Source organism: Biomphalaria glabrata, chromosome 4, assembly GCF_947242115.1.
Source record: "Biomphalaria glabrata chromosome 4, xgBioGlab47.1, whole genome shotgun sequence".
Classification (NCBI taxonomy): Eukaryota; Metazoa; Mollusca; class Gastropoda; family Planorbidae; genus Biomphalaria; species Biomphalaria glabrata.
The window spans coordinates 36,939,502-36,962,571 of NC_074714.1; the positions used below are offsets into that span (position 1 = coordinate 36,939,502).

Below are 23,070 nucleotides of genomic sequence, written 5' to 3' on the forward strand. Positions count from 1 at the left end.
TCCTGTTGCTAGGGAACAGAAGGGTCGAGGAAGAGCCAATCTCTTATTCCTTGCCTCTGGGTAAAATCCCTCCCGCAGATCTAATGGTCAGAAATGGACGCAAGCTCGACACTAATCGGACACTGGACAAGTCATCATTTCCAGTTTGTTCCGTGTTCAAGACTTTGTCTTCGCCTACCGTTTCGTCTTCCTAATGCCATGTCTTAGTATAGAAATTATTTAAGTGCACAAAGTGCCCTAGTCTAGATGTTGACTAGTTAATTTAGATCTTCTGTAGAGTCGTACTCTGTATATTGATGCTACCTTCCTAATTAAGCCTTAGTAGGCCTTCGTTTTTTTTTTTTTTTGTCTTTTTTTTAAATATTAGAAATAAGTGTATTAGAAATCACAAGATAAATTGACAACACAAAACTGAAATATTAAAACATTTATTTTATGGTAAATTATAATGTCTATACTACAATATATCAAAATGATATATGATGATACATTATTTGAGGATAAGTTGAATATGTTACAATGGTTATCCTTTCAATAAAATGTTTATATGTAAATTCAATGTATTCTTTTATAGTGTTACTGTACAACAAATAATTAGCATGATAGGGGAAGTGTTTTCATTGACTTATATTTCAAATATATATATAATTAATTTGATTTAAAGAAGAATTTTAGTAGCAGTGGCGTCACAAGTGGGCGATTGAGGGGTGCGGACCGCATCGATCGACATCCATCATGATTGAAAACAAAAAGAGGGAAATATTTCAAAACAATTTTGTTTAAAGAATTAATATTAGCTTGATACACGACTACAAGTTTGTACTTTATATAATGATGGTTGTTTTTAAAAGGGAAAAGTTGTTTTCTTATGGGGGGATTTTGGGGTTGGGTTGTGTAGTCGAATGTGTCTCCGACCTTAGCGACGTTCTCTGATATCTATAATATGTTTTATAGTCAATGCAATTCATACCATAAAAGAAAGTAACGACCACAAGTCTCTACCCAACATATCTGAACATACAAACTTTGTTGTGCCTCTTAGGCTACTGGCATTGATTATTGCTTTCAAATTTAACTCTTAGAAAAGAGTGAGATCTCAGAAGTATAATTCAATAATTTTGTATTAATATTTGAAGTAATTCAAGAGAAAAAAATGAGATCGGATAAGTAGAGCTTCTAAAAATTAAAGTAAAATGTATATAATAATAATAAAAAATAAATAATATTAATTATTATCATAATTATAATAATATACTATTTTAAAATCTAGATACAGTACGGTATACATTCAATAACAAGAATTTCTCCGTGGACTAGACGTCCAAAAAATATTTACATTATTTTCTTAACTCTCAAATGTTTTAAGACCAATTAAACTGATATACACATGTAAATATATTTGAGTTCAGTATTATCTACCAAGGCTTACATAGAAGTCATCTTGACTGCATTAAATGTGTACACTATAGAGAAACCAATGTGTAGGTAACATCATTTGTAAGCTACCTAGTAAGCGCTCTACATTGTCGATTCGACGGTCCCTGTCCGACAGAATCTCCATCAGTCCGGCTCTAGAATTTAATCATCTTCAATTCTGAAAAAAACATTTAAAAAACAAAAAAAAAGCCTGTAAGCTTTTTTACAGAAAAAAGAACCAAAAAATTCCTATTTGAGTCCTTATACGATTTGTAGACAGTAAATATTGATAATAACAGCAAAATCTATAACATTAATGAGTATAATAAAACATACATAGTAACACAGTATACAACTGATAAGTTACTTACATTGATCATTGAGTCGCATACAATAATAGCTTGAGAATCCTTCACAGTAACATAAGAATATCATAACTTTAATGTGAATCAAATAATGACAATATGTATACATTTGTAAAAAAATTAAAGTCCGCAGTGCGTGTATAATAGAAATTATATAGGCCTAGGTTACAATAAAATAGATCAACAACAGAAAATACTATTTACAACATCAAAAATATTGCAACAAAAATTTGCGAAAACACAAATCTTGAAGCTGGCACATATTGATAATCAACAATTGAACATAAAAAACATTGAGCTATGATTTCAAAGTCTCAGACCAGGATATTGATCAGTCAGCAAGCGTTAATTCTTTATATTCAAACCACGGTCACAGAGTGGCTTGCTAAGTTGTTAGAGTGGCGTGTTAATGTGGTTAGTTCATCCCCAAATACTGGCCATTTTTTACAAAGCTTATATCAACTATATCTGTCTGTCTGTCAGTCTGTCTGTCTGTCAGTCTGTCTGAGTGATAAAAAGTTTGTGCACGTTATTTCTCCCACACCCAATCTCGGATCAAGTTCAAATTTTGCATTATTATTTCTATTAACTGACAAAAGAAGAATCTATTTTAAAAATTAACCAATTAGTTCATTAACTATTGGTAATTAATTATTTTGTTTGGTATCTCGAACAAGGGGAAAGAAATAGTACTTGACTGATGTCGTAATATAAGTTGAATTAGCCCCATTAATACGCTATAGGTCGAGGCTTTAAAGTATGAAGCTATCAATAGATAACTATAAAACCTATTTTCATAAGTGATTCGCTAGCTGAGGAGGCTTTAGCCTTCGAGTTTCAATTCAGGTCGTTTTTTTTTTGTTTGTTTTTTTTTTGTTTTATAAATGCATTCACCCTGATACCCCTTCTTTCCCACCCCCCTTTGGTCCAGACAAGTGATATGATCATAACACATTGAGAAAGCTAAAAATATGAAATTGCGCTAAACAAAAACAATTATTAAAAAATGTCTAATGGCACAGATGTATTATTGTTAGTCTAGATCTATGACAAATTAGATGTCTGATCCAAACTAATTGATGCAACATGGTTAATGCAAGCTTGGTTTTTTTAAGTATATTTTAAAATGTCTTTCTTGTTTTCTCTTTATTTTAATAATGGAGACAACTTGTTTCGTTAACTGCATAATTTGAATATAAAGCAGATTTATGCAACTTGTTTAGGACCTATTTCGCGATAAGTAGAAATAAATAATTTGGGGGGCTTTTTTCCCTATTACAAGGGTGGTACATATGCGGGCCTACATTCAAATTCGCAACGTATGAAACAATTAATTTCTTAGAAATACAAACCAGTTTAGAAAAAAAATTGCGTTTCAATGATAAGGATTAAAAACTAGAGGATACTTATACTTCCAAACAGAAACATTGGTTTGGAGATTCAATACAAATGAAATCTATGCCTAAAAAATCTATCAATAAAATGTCCTACAAGTAAAGTCTACTATCAACAAAGTGCAAAGCTGCTTATCCAATACTTGGAGGAACTTTTCACACGGAACACAGTGAAAGTCAAAGAGTGAACGTACATTCTAGAGCAGCGGTTCTCAATCTTTTAAGCTCGGCGACCCCATTTTAGAATCCCCCACTCTGTCGCCCCCCACACACACACACACCCAGACAGCAATAGAAGAATAGACAATAACAATCCATATTTTCGATGGTCTTAGGCGACCACCTGGCAAATCGCGAACCACAGGTTGAGAACCCCTGTTCTAGAGCAAGTAACAATGGATGTATCTCTTCAAGAAATAAACTTTGTTAATATCTGCAATCACAATAATCTTCCTTATAGTAGAAAACAATGTTCAAACAATACCAATGTTACAAATGATTTTACATTTTAATATAAACCATGTTCCATTAATGTGAATACAATTAAATGCTAGCTAAAGACGTGTTCACGATGAACGAACACAGTTCACGATTAACGAACACAGTTAAAGATTAACGAACACAGTTAAAGATTAACGAACACAGTTAACGTCTTCATGTGAACACATTTCCTAAAACACTAAAACATAGAACATGTAATAATACTTTCAAAATAACTTTACAAGGTATCGTGAAAAATCTTACATTTTACTTTGCCCATTATAGCACTATTGCTCCATTTCTCGATCAGCTAATCAATTTCTTAAAAAATCAGTACATTTCTTGATAAACCAATCCCTTTCTTGATAAATCAGTCAATTTCTTGATAAATCAATCAATTTCCTGAATAATCAATCCATTTCTGGATCAATCAGTCTATTTCTTTATAAACCAATCGATTTCTTGATAAACCAATTCATTACTTGATAAACCAATTCATTAATTGATAAATCAATCCATTTCTTGATAAACCAATTGATTACGGTGGCGACACTTTAAGGATAGCCAATAGCGAAGTTAACTGTCTCAAAGCCGTCTGCTTCTTTGAACTGAGCTGCGATCTCTAGCAAGTGGTCAACTTGGTCATATAGCAGGACGTTCTGTGGACGTGGCGATGGCTATTGTTGTTGTAACCGTTAGGCATGCGGGACATCTGCTTGGGGATGCAGTGGTGCAGGCAGAAGGTCCTCTTGAAGGTGGTCCAAAACTTCTCGGAGAACCAGCAGTACAGGATGAAGTTGCACGACACCTTCAAAGCCATGAGAGTGCGGGTAATGGTAATGAGATTCTTCAGCGAGTCCTCGTCAATCAGGTTGTTTTCTAGGTCAAAGTCGATGATGGAGTAGATGAAACTGTGAACATTAAATAAGAAACAGCGCTTAGCTACGTCTAATAAAGGCTATGCATTTTCACAATATAGGATAAATCTTTTACAGCTAAATCTATATAGCATCACCATAAGAATTTTCATACTTTAGTCAAACAGAGTAATCTGCTATTCGCTTACATTTTGATTCGTAGATTTGGTCTACATTCTTTTATGCGAAACAAAATCTTATCTTCTTATCTTATATAATACAGACGTTACTTCAAAAAAGAAGATGTCATGCATTTAGTCATGCATATTAACCAATGACTTAAATTCAGCCAAGTCACTGGTTTTCCTGGCAAGCTCAGGCAACCCATTCCATGCTTTAATAGCACTACAGTAATACAGTAATAAAGTAAAGAAGAGAGGCGATATGTAGAATTATCGGAAAAATATAGATCTGATTATTCTTAGGGAACTTAAAGACAAAAAGAATGAAAAGAAAATAGAAAGTTAAGCAGAGATTTTGAAATAAACAGACACTACATAGAAGCGTACGGCTCAGCGGCAAAAATCTGGCTAAAGAAGAAGAAGAAGAAATAAACTGACAAGAGAACAATGTCAAGGACCCTGTTTTCAAAGGTCAGTGTTGCCAACTAAATGATAACATTGACGAGTGTGAAAAGCCTGGGTATTTGAATCTACAATGTTAAAATACACATCAATTTTTAAAGCTCATCAATGCTCACGTATTCTCTACACCTGATACACAGAAGACTCCATTTACGAAAACCCAAAACCCCAGACGAGAAAAATAAAAAACCAGCGCATACATTGAACAGAATAATATGACCTTGTTAGTATATAAACCTAATGGTTGAGGTTATTCTTAAGTTCTTTATCTAAAATATCGAGTCTGTGAGATGGACAGTGACCAATTACCTGCACACCATGTAAGGGGCGTGTCCGACGAAGAAGGCAATAATGACACTGACCAGCATCATGGTGATCTTCAGCTCCTCCTTGTTGACGATGGACCGGACGTGGGTATCCGCCCCCAGGTGATACTGGAGATACTTGGACGAACGACGTATTTCCACGATTAGTCTCAGGTTAAGGATCATCAGGATGACCAGTGGAAGTATGGTCAACAGTAAACCTGGAGGGAATTAAACAAGGGCTATAAACATGTGGTCAACAGTAAACCTGGAGGACAGTAAATAAGGGCTATAAACATGTGGTCATCAGTAAACCTGGAGGACAGTAAATAAGGGCTTTAAACATGTGGTCAACAGTAAACACGGAGGACAGTAAATAAGGGCTATAAACATGAGGTCAACAGAAGACCTATAGGAAATTAAACAAGTGGCTATAAAAGATATAGTCAAATGAAAAACTTAAGGACAGTATACTGTTGGCAGTGTAGACTTTATATTAAAAATTCAGGCTTCCAAGTAGTTTAATACCTAGTTGTCTTTTATTTTAATGCAGATAGTCACTCAGAAGTCTAATTTTATTTGTGTACTGTATAAAGTGAAAGCTCTCGGAAGAATGTGTAGTATATATTACGATGGGCACTATATAAACACTATATTTCTAAACACTATTTGTTACATTCACTTGTATATCTTTCTGTCAAGTCTCGTGTGGTTTCAAAACAAGTGGTGTGTTAAAGGTTTTAGATAGCATTAGGATATGAACCGTGGTCCAGAAAGAGATGGATATAATCGAATTGAAATTAAAGGCAACTCGGACAACTTTTTGCATTTCTTTTCTCTAGCGCAATGTTCATGCTTCTATTATGTTCAGTTCGCTTTTGAGGACTAGTAAGGGAGGGGGTTCTTAGTTGCCTCAATCGGATATTTGTTCTCTCATTCCATTCAAATGCACTTTCAGTAAAACACCAAAACATCTACATACCAAAACATCTACGCACCAAAACATCTACATACCAAAACATCTACGCACCAAAACATCTACATACCAAAACATCTACGCACCAAAACATCTACATACCAAAACATCTACGCACCAAAACATCTCCATACCAAAACATCTACGCACCAAAACATCTACGCAACAAAACATCTCCATACCAAAACATCTACGCACCAAAACATCTCCATACCAAAACATCTACGCACCAAAACATCTACATACCAAAACATCTACGCACCAAAACATCTACATACCAAAACATCTACGCACCAAAACATCTACATACCAAAACATCTACGCACCAAAACATCTACATACCAAAACATCTACGCAACAAAACATCTCCATACCAAAACATCTACGCACCAAAACATCTACATACCAAAACATCTACGCAACAAAACATCTACATACCAAAACATCTACGCACCAAAACATCTACATACCAAAACATCTACATACTAAAACATCTACGCACCAAAACATCTACGCAACAAAACATCTCCATACCAAAACATCTACGCACCAAAACATCTACATACCAAAACATCTACGCACCAAAACATCTACATACCAAAACATCTACGCACCGAAACATCTCCATACCAAAACATCTACGCACCAACCATCTACATACCAAAACATCTACGCACCAAAACATCTACGCACCAAAACATCTACGCACCAAAACATCTACATACCAAAACATCTACATACCAAAACATCTACGCACCAAAACATCTACGCACCAAAACATCTACATACCAAAACATCTACGCAAGAAGAAGCTTCATAAATCTCGTCACCTTGACCCGTCAAACAGAACTCTAACACTTCCCTCCCCTCCCCCTAATCAGCGGTTCGTATTGCTGCAAGTGACGTTTTGTATTTGTTTTGTGTAACCCTTTTCAAAGTCAATTTCAGATTATCAGCGACAGGCTACCACTGCAACGATTCTGGCCAACGTCAACATGGACAGCCCAGCAACAGACCTCAAGGCTAATCTTTCAACGAGTTTATATTGCTTTTGTCTTGTGCGTATGTTTGTTCTTGAGCAAGGTCTGATATTGATAACACTGGTGGGAACATTTAAACAGTTGATACTGATATCTGAACATGCATCTTTAACAAACAGATAATAGTGACACCTGAACATGCATCTTCAAAGCCCACTGATTTTGATAATTATTATTTACTAGTCGACCGGCGGCGTAGCATACGCCGCTATTTTGCAGGTCCGGCCTTATGCCACTGCAACCTATGCGACCGCCGTGGTCCCCGCATTTCATAGGCCCCGCACTTTCATAGGACCCGCGCTAATCTAGGTGTATAAATTATTAAATTAAACCATTTTATAACTTATAAAAGATTTCCCGCGGCCTTCTATCGATTTACCAGGAGCTCCTGGAAATGATTAAAATCTTTAGAAAATTCATACATATCTCTTGAACTATATGGGCAAAAATTGTCCTTTTTGGATGTCAATCAATTTGGAAAACGCCAATCCTACGAGCGATAAAATAAAACGGCATTATGCAATACCCGTAATTGTGGAGTCTAAGGGAAAGAAGCTTCTCGCGCCTCAAACTAATGAAGAATTACTTGAGCTCAGCAGTTCTCGTAGATAGATTGAAACATTTGGTAATTCTTGCTATTGAGCGTGATCTATGTTTCCTAATTCTTATAATACACTGTATGACTTTGCTATTCGCAAGGCTCGTGTAGTAATTCTGTGCGTAGTAAAGAATGAATAAAATGCAAAGACGAATTTATTTTCTAATATAAACTCTTAATTTTCACTTATTATCCGTATCCCTACCCATAATGGTTAAGTCCGGCCCTGCCATTTAGTGACGGGTGAATACAACTTGTTCTCCCCCCCCTTTTTTTTTCGCCTCTAAAATTACGTGGAGCACCTCTAGTCCATCGGACTTGAAGAAATAAAAGAGTGATCTTTCCGTTACTTGGAGTCCAAACTCTTGAGCCATGAAGAGAATTATATATATATAGATTTCATTTCACTTATATGTAAAGCATGGGCGTAAAGGATTTATTTTTGGAGGAGGGGGAATTTTTTCTCTCTTCCCCCCGCTAAAAATAAATTATGTATATAATTGTGTGCGTGTGTGTGAGTGTGTGTGTGCTTGCGCGCGATCGTTTGTGTGTGTGTGTGTGTGTAATTAATCTTTATTACATTCTGACCCTTCATTCTTTCGGAAGATGTTTATTGTACCCGGGAATAGGTTCTTCCTGGAGTTAGTGAAAACATTGTGGCACCGCGAGCTAACCCGGTATTAAAAGTCAACAAAATATATATTCTGAGGTATCTACATTCATTATCCTGCTATTAAAATACCTAATGGGTTATTCTTACTGACTTAGATCCTCCCGCGCCGTTCGCCGCATTGAGCGGAAAGCTATTTCCACATAAATCTGTCACTGGCAATATCTGAAGCCTCCTACCCGCTCTGAGGACCTCCATGAAAGTGTCGCTTGAAGTTGTACTAGGATGTCCCTGTTTGCGCTTTCCTCGTAATGGCCTCCATGTCATCGCAACTCTTGGTATGCGTAATTCAATTTGTCGGAGAACATGTCCCGTAAAGCCCATTTCTACGCTCTGTCACAACCTTAGTAAGGGTCGACTCCCAGTTCGGCATAGGATTTCCTTGATTGAGACCCGATCTCTATAACTGACTCCTAAAATCAGTCTTAGCCATCTTTGTTGATCCACATTTAGTCTTTTTCAACTTCGGCATATGACTATTCACAGCACTTTATTAGTGGAGCTCAGCCACTGGTAGATATTTGTAACCTCTTTTGGCTACGCTCTTGGAATTAGTTGACTGTAATTTGCTTTAAAAATTCAAACCGCATTTAGCTACGCTCATAGAATTTGGTGAGAGTAGTTTGCTTTAGAATAATATTGAAGAGGGGTTTTTCTCTGTAGTGGGATTTTAATCTTAAAACCATCTGGAGGAGTTTTAAACTTTAAAAAAAAAAGCCATCTGGAAGAGGAGACTTTAAATTCAAAAGCCCCCTTGGCTTAGCTACGCTTAAAGAATTTTAGTGTGTAATTTCCTTTATTTTTATAATGAAGAGGTATTAGCATCAAACCCGCTGAATGGATGTTTAAATTTTTAAAAAAACTTTGGCTACACACATAGCATTTTAAGTGTGTAATTTTTTATTTTTTTTATATTGAAGAGGTATTTTTTAGCTTCAAACCCCACTGAAGGGGTGAAGGGGGTTTAAACTCAAAACCCCTTTGACTAATCTAATAGAATTTTGAGTGTGTACTTTGCTTTTTTATATTAAAGAGGGGGTTTTATCGTAACTTTCGGCGGTGATTTTAAAATCTAAATCTTATTTAGCTATGCTCTTGGAATTTGGGGATTGTCGTTTGCATTATTTTTGTTTTGTTTTATAGAAGATGGGGGTTTAAACTTAAAACCCCCTTGGCTACGCTGGGGCAAGTGGTGGTTTAGTATTGAAATTTCATCTAAATTAAACAAAATCAAAGCAAAAAATCAGTCACTAAATATCGACCCCCCCCTTGTTCATTTCGGGGGAGGGGTTGAACCCCCAAACCTCCCACCTGGCTACGCCCATGATATAAAGCCTACTTTGATTAAAAGCTCACCATAATAAATACTAAAGATATTGTTTTATTATTGTTAATTAATTATTAGTAATAAATGCTTTAGTTAGATATCGAAACAAAAAGGAAATAAATTCCTCTGATTGGGCAATGGGTCTGCATGTGTAGGTCTACAGGTAGCTCAAGCTAGACTTTAACAAAATGATGTATCAAACGTGAATACCAGTTTGGTGTCAGTTGTCAGTATGTAACGCTATTCATCACTGACATGAAGGGGCCGCACACTAGCTTGGGTTACCTAGCCTTAACTTACACACACACACATATACTTACACTTATGTGCTGGGGGGGGGGAGACGGTCGCTTTACCAATAGGTCGAATAGCGTGTTAAAGTGTTTTCTAAAAGAAATGGTTGCTCTTATTACAGAGAAAGAATCACTAAAGATCTAAATCTTAAAGCTACTCCATTGCATAATCGAATGGAATGTAAATATCAGTAATAATAGAAATGTTTTCTGTCGATACTTTATTTATAAAAAAATAATAACTATCGGTTATGTCATGAATAATATTATCATTATCGTTACTTTTCTGTTACTTTGTATTAAGATTGTGTAGGAAAAGTAGAGACTGTGGATGTTAGAAAGTGAAATGGAGGAGTTTAGAGACGCACTTCAGTAGACGGACATCGTCCCTGGCCATAGATAGTATAGGAGAGAGAAGGGGACTGGGAATGTGCGGGTCATTGTGTTGGTCAGTTCAATAAGTACGTTTTATTTGTATCTTGTTTACATTTGAAGCTCTCACTCGGCAGTGCATGTACTTTGTGGCTAAATGCATAATAAAAATAGTTACATCCTTAGATATATACAGTGAAACGGTTACGAATCGATACTGTGACCTCATTTTATCATTTTAACACTTTCCAGAAAGCGGGGTCAGGTCAAAGACGCCGCAAATCTTACACGTTTGAATAGAAATCATCCAATCAGGGAAACAGGTCTGGAAAAAAGTCGCTTTCGTCAGTTTCTAGAAGGTCATAGTTAATACAATATTTAGAAACGAAGTTTCTAGGATTCTGGAAAATAGGGTTTAAAAAAGTATACATTGGGGGCAAGCAAGTTAGTCGGAGTCCTTGCATTGTAACTGGGTTCTTGTGCTGTATTGTGTTCTTGAACAGTTGCAGGTCCACTGGATGAAGTCAAAGTTGTATCATTAAGTTGTTTCAGTAATAAGTTATATCAGTTAAAGTTGTATTAGCAGTAAGTTGAATATTATCAAGATATTAAAGTCCAGTTGTTATTGAATTGAAAATCTACGTCTATGTTTCAATCATAAGTGTGAAGAAGTTTAACAAAGAACAAAAATTTTGATGTTTCTTCAGTGTGTTTCCAAGCTTTAAACTTTAAATATACATCTCAGGCATGTTGATTCTGTTTGTGCCATTGTTAATATAAGAAGGAAAAGATACAGGATGTATTGACACAATAATAATAATAAATCATCGATAAATATTTGGCAATAAAGAAACAGAAGTGATCGCAGAAACCACTGCACCGTGGATGGAATGGGTTAATGCAGGTGTAAAGGCATTACCTGTCACAATGTAATTGTAAACTTTGCTGTCGTACAAGTAACTCCAGGTGACCACTGCCTTCTGCTCCCCGCTGTCGGTGGTCAGGTAGGACACATCAATGTCCAAGAACCGAGGTGAGCTTAACACAAAGCACAGGACAGTAAGGGCGACTATTATAATCCGAGCTCGCTTGACCTGTGATTTGAAGACAATGACATTTGCATGAGACTTTTTGCGCACTTTTTTAGCGGCCCCCGAAAGGGCAAAAGAAGCTATTAGTTTTGTGCGAAATGTCTGTCCGTCTGTCCGTCCGTCCCGTTTAGATCTCGTAAACTAGAAAAGATATTGAAAATCCGACATCACAATATTTTAGACCATTCAAAGTTCTGATGCAACGGCTACTTTTTTTTTCTGAAAGGGAAAAATCTAATTTTTAAAATCAGTTATGCAAGCAGTTTTTTAAAGAGAAAAAGCTAATTAGTATGCATTATAAGCTAGACCTATATTAAAACGAATAGTAATCCTGTAAACTTCATTTTCGTGAATTTTTTTTATAATGCAAAAGCATTTTATATTTTTATTGAATTTTTTGAGCATTCGAATAAGAGATTGAGCTTTTTCAAAACAATTACATCAATTATAAGACTTCAGTTAGGCCAGATGAGACGTGGTAGCTATGCGGTAAAGCGCTTGGCTTCCGAATCGGGGGCTCCGGGTTCAAATCCTGGTGAAGACTGGGATTTTCAACTTCGGAATCCTTAGGCGCCTCTGTATCCACCCAGCTCCAATGGGTACCTGATATTAGATGGGGAAAAGTAAAGGCGGTTAGTCGTTGTGCTGGCTACATGACACCCTTGTTAACCATAGGCCACAAAAACAGATGAACTTTACATCATCTGCCCTATAGACCACAAGGTCTGAAAGGGGAACTAGTTAGGCCAGGTTCACATCTAACTTTGCATTCACTTGCACCTATCCTTTGATCTGCTGTACCGTTGGGGCACTAGACAAGATCTGTCAACCTTCTTTCTCCATTCTTATCTCTCATTTGTCTTTGATATAATTTCATTCGGATGTTCTTTCTGAAAATATTGAAGCCTGCCTGGGTGGACCACTTCTGGGGCCGATTTTGAGTTTGTGTTTCTTTGTAATCTTGTTTTATGTAGACTTAGGTTATTCGTGCTTTAATAAAAGTCAAACAATATTTTAGAACAAGCAAAATAAAAAAAAAATAAATGCTTATTTAAGGGGAAGAACTGCGCATTTACAAGCAGGTTTCTTAATGATGTAGTATTTATTTTCCTTTTATTAAATTAAATAATAATTCCTTTATAAATTGGTTAACTTCTTAGTGATTCATATTTTGTGTATAGCTTTAACTTTATCCGAGAATTGGTGTGAGAGAAATAACATGTGCAAAAATTGTGCCAGAGTGAATTATATTAGACCTAGGCCGATACTTACAGTGCAAAGCATCATAGCTTTCATGGGACGACAGATGGCTATGTACCTCTCTACAGCCAACATGACTGTCACTCCAACAGCTAGATATGTGAAAGTATCCATAAAGATAACTGAAATAGTTTTTGAAAAATACAAGTATTGTAAGTCTTGAGTAATTTCGACTTCAGTGGCATATTTCACTTAGATGACTGTAAATTGTGTCTTGTGGTAGCTTGGTTTTTAATTAACTCTGTTTAATAAGCCTACTCATTGTTTTGAATGGGTTTATATCAGTGTTTCCCAAACTGTTTTCCGAAAACTGAGTTTTGAAAATTAAAAAAAAAAATGGTTACTTCAAAACTAAAGTTAGTTCATTAAATATTTCATTTGAAATTGAAGTCGAGATGTTATGGAGGATTCTAGGTCTGACCTACAAAGATGGCATCACAAATGAGGAAATCCGAAATAGGATCACAATGTGGACCCCCGTGATGACTTTCTGTCCATTGGGAAAAAAACGTAAGTTAAGACTGTACGTCCAAATCACAAGATCCACAGGGCTCACAGAAACCTTCCTGCAGGGAACAGTACCAGGGAGAAGAAGGACAGGGAGACAAAAGAAGTGATGGGAAGGCGAAAACTAGGAATTGTCAGTCCCATCAATGAAAGAAACTAATCTTGGCAAAAGACAGAGAGGAATGGAGATAAAACAGTCGACAGATCATGTGTGATGCCCCAACGATCCAACAGACTAAATGACAGACACAAAGCCAACATTAATTGAAGCCAATGTTTATCGTGTAGAAAAACAAAACGTGGCAGAACAAAAATCACAAACAGAGCAAAATGCTTTCATTAGAGTGCGTAATTAGTATAAAGTACATTGAGTGTTTATTCACTGGCACGATTTAAAAAATTATTCAGAGTATTATTTTCTGAGTTAAGTTTGAGTTGAGTTTCAAACTATATGTTGTATAGTTTCGAAAGTGTCTTCGTATTTCTGTATTCTTGCACGTTTTAATCTTTTTTTGTTTTCCACTCCTTAGTCAGCCCACTAGTCGTGCATGCATTGCACACATTACCGAGGACTTTCTGCACAGGGATGCTTTGCTTCTTTCTTTACCTGAATAGACCGTGAACACAAGATCACTCCCCTCCATGTAAAAACGGCAGTCGGCCAGCTGGTCCACCACAATCTTACTGGACAGCAAGAGGAGAAACAGCAGGTCCGCCACGGCCAGGGCACACAGGTAGCAATTGGTGGACGTACACATGGTCTTCCTGCTCAGGACAATCATGGTGGGCACGATGCCCAGGATGCCACATGCACAGATGATTGGAAGAAGAATCGTCTCTACCTGCCCCGTGGGTCTCTGGATGAGGACAATGGAGAGAAAAAAAAAAGAAAAATACAAGCAAAATATAAACCATTTTTTTAGATTTAGTATTAGGCTAGGTACGTTTTATCTTAATTCCAAAAATGAACCTGTCTGTACCAGTCTGGAGTTCCTTGTTGTCTCTGTTAAGAGCAAGCTAGCTGAAGCTCGGAAGTTTTAATATCCATCCATTATTGTAGCTCTACATATTCGTGGTCTCTTTATTTAGTTATGACGTAGACGCCAAACTATTTCACTTTGTAATTTAATATTTATTTAGAACTGTACTGAAACCTCTTAGATTCTAAGTTTTGATTAGAAAGAAGGCATTAAATAAAACAATCAAAAGACGACACTTTCTTAATATATGGCCAGAATCTATATATATAATTCTCTTCATGGCTCAAGAGTTTGGACACCAAGAAATGGAAGTTCACTCTTTTATTTATGCAAGTCGGACGGACTAGAGTTACACAACGTAGTTTTAGAGGCGAAAAAAAAAGAGGGGGGGGTGATAACAAGTATTCACCCGTCACTAAATAGCAGGGCCGGATTTAACCATTGTGGACCCAATGCAAAACGGATTTCGCGAACCCAGTTTGGGTAGGGATACGGATAATAAGTGAAAATTAAGAGTTTATATTAGAAAATATATTCGTCTTTGCATTTTATTCATTCTTTATTAAGCACAGAATTACTACACGAGCCTTGCGTGTAGCGAGGTCATACAGTATATCATAAGAATTATGTTTCCTACATAAATCACGCTCAATAGCAAGAATTACCAAATGTTTCAATCTATCTACGAGAATTGTTGACCTCAAGTAATTCTTCATTAGTTTGAGGCGCGAGATGCTCCTTTCACTAGATTTTACAATTACGGGTAGTGCATAATGCGGTTTTTTTTTAATCGCGCGTAGGATTGTCGTTTTCCATATTGAATGACACCCCAAAATGACAATTTTTGTCTATATATTTCAGGAGATTTGTGTGAGTTTTCTAAAGATTTTAATATTTTCCGGATATTTCCAGGACTTTTTCGTAAATTTTGCAATTTCGAGCGATTTCCAGGAGCTCCTGGTAAATCAGGAGGCCACGGGAAATCTGTTATAAGTTATGAGATGGTTTAATTTAATAATTTATACACCTAGAATTAGCGTGGGTCCTATGAAAGTGCGGGGCCCACTACGGTCGCATCGGTTGCAGTGGCCTGAGGCCGGCCCGGCAAAATAGCGGCGTATGCTACGCCGCCGGTCAACTACTGTCTTTTCATTTTACTGCATTTGTCTGAGAAAAACTTTTTTCCAGCATACAGTCTACAGAACACAAAAAATCTACAAGAAAAATTAAAGTCTACAGAACTTACTAAGTCTAAAGAAAATACAAATTCTACAAGAACATACAAAGTCTACAGAACACAAATGCGAGTATTGGACTTTACAATCATTTTCTAGTTCATGAGGAGCTATATAAATATGCAAAGTCTACAGAACATATTAGGTCTTCATCATTGCATACAAAGTCTACAGAACATATTAGGTCTTCATCATTGCATACAAAGTCTACAGAACATATTAGGTCTTCATCATTGCATACAAAGTCTACAGAACATATTAGGTCTTCATCATTACATACAAAGTCTACAGAACATATTAGGTCTTCATAATTGCATACAAAGTCTACAGAACATATTAGGTCTTCATCATTGCATACAAAGTCTACAGAACATATTAGGTCTTCATCATTGCATACAAAGTCTACAGAACATATTAGGTCTTCATCATTGCATACAAAGTCTACAGAACATATTAGGTCTTCATCATTGCATACAAAGTCTACAGAACATATTAGGTCTTCATCATTGCATACAAAGTCTACAGAACATATTAGGTCTTCATCATTGCATACAAAGTCTACAGAACATATTAGGTCTTCATCATTGCATACAAAGTCTACAGAACATATTAGGTCTTCATCATTACATACAAAGTCTACAGAACATATTAGGTCTTCATCATTGCATACAAAGTCTACAGAACATATTAGGTCTTCATCATTGCATACAAAGTCTACAGAACATATTAGGTCTTCATCATTGCATACAAAGTCTACAGAACATATTAGGTCTTCATCATTGCATACAAAGTCTACAGAACATATTAGGTCTTCATCATTGCATACAAAGTCTACAGAACATATTAGGTCTTCATCATTGCATACAAAGTCTACAGAACATATTAGGTCTTCATCATTGCATACAAAGTCTACAGAACATATTAGGTCTTCATCATTGCATACAAAGTCTACAGAACATATTAGGTCTTCATCATTGCATACAAAGTCTACAGAACATATTAGGTCTTCATCATTGCATACAAAGTCTACAGAACATATTAGGTCTTCATCATTGCATACAAAGTCTACAGAACATATTAGGTCTTCATCATTGCATACAAAGTCTACAGAACATATTAGGTCTTCATCATTGCATACAAAGTCTACAGAACATATTAGGTCTTCATCATTGCATACAAAGTCTACAGAACATATTAGGTCTTCATCATTGCATACAAAGTCTACAGAACATATTAGGTCTTCATCATTGCATACAAAGTCTACAGAACATATTAGGTCTTCATCATTGCATACAAAGTCTACAGAACATATTAGGTCTTCATCATTGCATACAAAGTCTACAGAACATATTAGGTCTTCATCATTGCATACAAAGTCTACAGAACATATTAGGTCTTCATCATTGCATACAAAGTCTACAGAACATATTAGGTCTTCATTGCATACAAAGTCTACAGAACATATTAGGTCTTCATCATTGCATACAAAGTCTACAGAACATATTAGGTCTTCATCATTGCATACAAAGTCTACAGAACATATTAGGTCTTCATCATTGCATACAAAGTCTACATAACATATTAGGTCTTCATCATTGCATACAAAGTCTACAGAACATATTAGGTCTTCATCATTGCATACAAAGTCTACAGAACATATTAGGTCTTCATTGCATACAAAGTCTACAGAACATATTAGGTCTTCATCATTGCATACAAAGTCTACAGAACATATTAGGTCTTCATTGCATACAAAGTCTACAGAACATATTAGGTCTTCATCATTGCATACAAAGTCTACAGAACATATTAGGTCTTCATTGCATACAAAGTCTACAGAACATATTAGGTCTTCATCATTGCATACAAAGTCTACAGAACATATTAGGTCTTCATTGCATACAAAGTCTACAGAACATATTAGGTCTTCATTGCATACAAAGTCTACAGAACATATTAGGTCTTCATTGCATACAAAGTCTACAGAACATATTAGATCTTCATTGCATACAAAGTCTACAGAACATATTAGGTCTTCATTGCATACAAAGTCTACAAAACATATTAGGTCTTCATCATTGCATACAAAGTCTACAGAACATATTAGGTCTTCATTGCATACAAAGTCTACAGAACATATTAGGTCTTCATTGCATACAAAGTCTACAGAACATATTAGGTCTTCATCATTGCATGCAAAGTCTACAGAACATATTAGGTCTTCATTGCATACAAAGTCTACAGAACATATTAGGTCTTCATCATTGCATACAAAGTCTACAGAACATATTAGGTCTTCATCATTGCATACAAAGTCTACAGAACATATTAGGTCTTCATTGCATACAAAGTCTACAGAACATATTAGGTCTTCATCATTGCATACAAAGTCTACAGAACATATTAGGTCTTCATTGCATACAAAGTCTACAAAACATATTAGGTCTTTATTGCATACAAAGTCTACAGAACATATTAGGTCTTCATCATTGCATACAAAGTCTACAGAACATATTAGGTCTTCATTGCATACAAAGTCTACAGAACATATTAGGTCTTCATCATTGCATACAAAGTCTACAGAACATATTAGGTCTTCATTGCATACAAAGTCTACAGAACATATTAGGTCTTCATCATTGCATACAAAGTCTACAGAACATATTAGGTCTTCATTGCATACAAAGTCTACAGAACATATTAGGTCTTCATTGCATACAAAGTCTACAGAACATATTAGGTCTTCATTGCATACAAAGTCTACAGAACATATTAGATCTTCATTGCATACAAAGTCTACAGAACATATTAGGTCTTCATCATTGCATACAAAGTCTACAGAACATATTAGGTCTTCATCATTGCATACAAAGTCTACAGAACATATTTGGTCTTCATTGCATACAAAGTCTACAGAACATATTAGGTCTTCATCATTGCATACAAAGTCTACAGAACATATTAGGTCTTCATTGCATACAAAGTCTACAGAACATATTAGGTCTTCATTGCATACAAAGTCTACATAACACAAATAGTCCACAAGAACATACAAATAAAGTCTTCAGAACTTACAATGCTACAGAACATGTACTTTTAAAATCAACTTACCCCGAAAGAACCACAGGATTCCTTGTACCAAGCTGCCATATTGAAGTTACTTGACTTCATACTAGTTTCTTCCAGGAGTCGACCATTGTCAGTCTCAGACGATGAGTTCAAACTAATAAATATTTCCATGATGTCTTTGAGTTTAAATTCAAAATCTTTTCTATGTAGTGGCTTTAATCTCCGTGAACGTCAAACAAAACAGAAGCTGATCGCTGTAGACAAAAAGTAATTAAGGATGAAACTATTTCGTTCAGTTGGTCCTCCACTTATTGCAAGGCCTAGTGGTGAGGTATGGTATATACTGTCGCCATGATGTTCCCAGTTCAAGTCCTATCCATTACCATCACCCTACCGTCCTACATCGGAAACTTATGAAACAATTTCGTCCATGTTTGTTTAACTTAACAGCTTTTTTTTATATTTGAAACCTGAATAGTTTTAAGCTTTTGTTTTTATTTGAAAAAAAACGCTGACTATAACGTTTAATGACGATATTATGTGGTCAGTGAAGAAACTATTTATAATCTGATTCAACTAGAATAAATGTAAAACACATTAGAGTGGTGTCCGTCCGTGTCCAATCCTGACCAGTGCTATTAGACTCTACAATCTATTGAAACGTGACACACTTTCAAAGTAACTCGGAGTAAAAGCCAAGAAGAAAGAAAGAAACACCCAAACATTATTAGACAGAGCACGAAGTGGTGCAGGCAACAATTGGCAAAGAGATTTCTGTTAAAGAGATGTTCGCTAACTATAATGGAAACAAAATGAAACGGTCTGAACGCCCTAGTGTTATAATTAATTTATGAACAAGCTTCAATGCTCGCCGTTCCCTCTGGTGATTACTCAAATACCATCCCACAATCGAATTAATGTATTTGGCTTTTAACACACACACGCAAAAAGTAAAGTTCCCCTCTCAGACCTTGTGTACCATAGGGCAGATGATGTAAAGGTCATCTGTTTCTATGGCCCACGATAAACGAGGGTGTCATGTGGCCAGCACAACGACCAACCGACTTTTCTTTTCCCCAACTATTGTCAGGTACCCGTTAGAGCTGGGTGGATTCAGAGGAGCCCAAAGATCCCGATAGCCAAACGCTGTACCGCTCAGCCACCGCGACTACTTAAACGCATGAGCTCACTCATTATTGTCATGCATATGATGCCTGGATGAACGAGGTATTAAGCTAAAAAATGTTTCATCTGTACTGTAACGTAATATCATTTTTTACTACTTCCTTCATGAACTGAGCTGACCGCATATTGAAGCTGACCGCATGTTGAAGCTGACCGCATGATGACTTCTCTTCGTGGAATTACTTTTTATAAGTACCTCGCGATGTATGGGGGCAGATGATGTAAAGCTCCTCTGTTTCTATGGTCGACGAGGGTTTCATGTGGCTACCACAACGACCAACCGCCTTTACTTTCACAAAACGTATGCCAGGTACCTATTAATTTGGGGCGTCCTTAAAATCCCAAGTTCACACCCAAGACCCACCGTTTTGAAGGCTGAGTGCGCTACCACTAGGCTCTCAATCAGAGCAATTAAATCTTTGAGAATTTTTCGTTTAAAAAAAACCGTCTGGCTGATCAATGCAGTCGGAACACAGTGGAAATAAGAATTATTTTATCCATTGATTTTTTCTAAATAATAGTTTACAGTTTATTAGCAAGTTTCATCATTCAAATGTCAAGTGCTAGTGTCTGATAATCCTTTATACACCTAGGGAAAGAAAAGCTTACTTATCTTTTTACAATGTATATAAATAGTTTGAAGCGTTTCAAATATCAAGGTAGATCTATAGATGTACATAAAACTATATTAAAAAATTAGATGAAAAGCCTTATAGAAATTAATGTTCGTTCTACACTAATATCGACACTGCCATATCCGTCTCGATCCACTTCCGGTCAAAACATTTCCGGAACAACGAAATAATAATTCAGAACCATAAGGGTTAATAACTCTTGTCGATCCTTTTGTCACGTGGTCTTCTTCTTTACAATCTAAACTCCCTTTTTTTTATCTTTCTAGCAAGATGAAATTCTATACCAGAAATACAAATACTGGCTAATCTTGGTGTCTTTGTCTGCTCTTTTAGTAGGTTATTTAAGGTGCTTGCTGGGAAAATGTCTTTGAAAATAGCAGACGATATCAATGTCATGTTTATCTCCCTCTCTCGCCTCTTTATATCCCATTAACAAAGACGCAGATAGGGAGCTCTTTTTCTAGACACATTTGCCAAGACTTGACAATGGATGCAACGGTCATTACGAGGCTGAAAGTCGAGACTCGAAATGTCTAATTGTAGAGATTCGAATTAACGTGGGTGAAATAAAGAGAATTGTAACATCTAAATTTAGAATGCTAGTATTGTTCATGCTTTAATCTAAATTTATGACTTCCATTAATAACAACAAATAACAAAAATGGTTTAGAAAAAAAAGGACGAAATGGTTGATTTTTTGTATAAACAAAATATCTATTCAGAACCACAGACATTGTGTCTATTTTGACCCTATTACCACCCCGAGACAGAAACCATTTAGGATGCGCAAAAGAAATAGTTCAAAATGTGGCACTAAAAATGTCCACGATGTGATTTAAAAAAAAAAAAAAACATTTATTTTGAGATATTTCAGAATTTTCTATAGAGCTCTATTAGAGATTTCCACGCTATATTAAATATGATCAAGGACGATAAGCTGAAGGTCACTTTTGCCAACGACATCAAAAAGAAATGAGCTCTAATTTTAACAATGTCTCAATGCTTGGGAATCCATTTAAATATCGAATCCCCTAAACTGCCGTTAGTGAGTTGCCCAATTGTATTTGTTTTTTTTTTGCAAGTCTTAAGACAGAGTGAAAGTCTCATGTCATTCTCATTTTGTGTGTGTGTGTGTGTGTGTGTGTGTGTATGTGTGTGTGTGTGTGTGTGTGTTTCTGTGTTTGTGTGTGTGTGTGTGTGTATGTGTGTGTGTGTGTGTGTGTTTGTGTGTGTGTGTGTGTTTCTGTGTTTGTGTGTGTGTGTGTGTATTTGTGTGTGTGTGTGTGTGTGTGTGTGTGTGATATAAGCGGAAGAGCTCAGAGAATTTGAAAAAATTTCAATTGTATTTCTGTCCACCGGATCCACCAAAAAGCCAACAATTAAAATCGTTTGTCCGCTAGTGTATGAAAAGCTTCAATAAAAACAGTTACGATTTCTAAAAATATATATTGAACCTTTATATATATATAACGTGTGTTGCCGTATTGTACACTATATTAATCGTTGGATAACTTTTGACAATTGATGATCGGACAATCTTTCTGCATGTATAGAATGCCTTGTGTAAACTCATGGCTAATACATATTAAAGTTGTTTACTATTACTCAATGTATAGCCTATTATTTCATTCAAATCTTTCATCGAAATAACAATCTGATATGATGTGTTTGTACCCATGTGAAACACACACACACACAAATAAATGAAAAAGCTTTCTTTTTGTTATTTTAGAAAGAAAAAAACAGTAATATGTTAGACTTTGATTGTTAGCACCTTTTTTATACAAATATTTATGAAACTGGAGTACTAATAGGATTATAACTACATTTCCACAGAAAAGTTTATTCGTTAAAAAATATTTTTTTTTTAGTTTTTGCTTTTTGCTCTATTCGTTTGTAAAACACTCCAACCCGTTTTACTTTTCAATTGTCACGTGGTTCACAGAGCGAGATCTAGACGGAAACATAGTCCCGAACTCACCCCTCATACAATGAAGAGATGATGTCTGTGGTAGAACCAAACGAGCCAAGAGGATCAACTAGGCGAGAGAAATGAATATTAACATGAGCATCTCGTTCTTCCGTATCAATAAATGTGATGATAAACCTCTCTCAGGTTAATGGCATCTACTCTTTCTGGAATGTGCATTCCTACGAGGAACCTAATCTCCTGTCAGAAAGGCAGTGTGTAAGGCAGTACCTGCCACATAATCAGAACATTTCTCAGTGGGCAATGTTAAGAGGACTATAATGAATTTTGTTTCCTTTAACGAAGCTCAGACAGTGCCAGAGAATGAAAATTAAATCATTGTTATAATAATAACAATAATAATAACAATGATAATGAAAATAATAATGCTATTTTCATCCA

General features: G+C 35.9%; 1 protein-coding gene across 2 annotated transcripts in view; it reads right to left on the reverse strand.

The window, feature by feature from the left end:
* Nucleotides 1-412: 412 nt before the first annotated feature.
* Nucleotides 413-23,070, reverse strand: part of LOC106079015 (thyrotropin-releasing hormone receptor-like) — a 96,477-nt gene continuing 73,819 nt past the window's right edge. For both annotated transcript variants that reach the window (XM_056027496.1, XM_056027497.1), the window contains exons 2-7: nt 18,922-19,133; nt 14,203-14,452; nt 13,101-13,210; nt 11,657-11,831; nt 5,466-5,682; nt 413-4,566 (exon numbers count right to left, since the gene is read on the reverse strand). In XM_056027496.1, the coding sequence (XP_055883471.1) occupies nt 4,278-4,566; nt 5,466-5,682; nt 11,657-11,831; nt 13,101-13,210; nt 14,203-14,452; nt 18,922-19,050 (1,170 nt within the window). In that variant the 5' untranslated portion in view covers nt 19,051-19,133 and the 3' untranslated portion in view covers nt 413-4,277. The remainder of the gene's footprint in view (nt 4,567-5,465; nt 5,683-11,656; nt 11,832-13,100; nt 13,211-14,202; nt 14,453-18,921; nt 19,134-23,070) is intronic.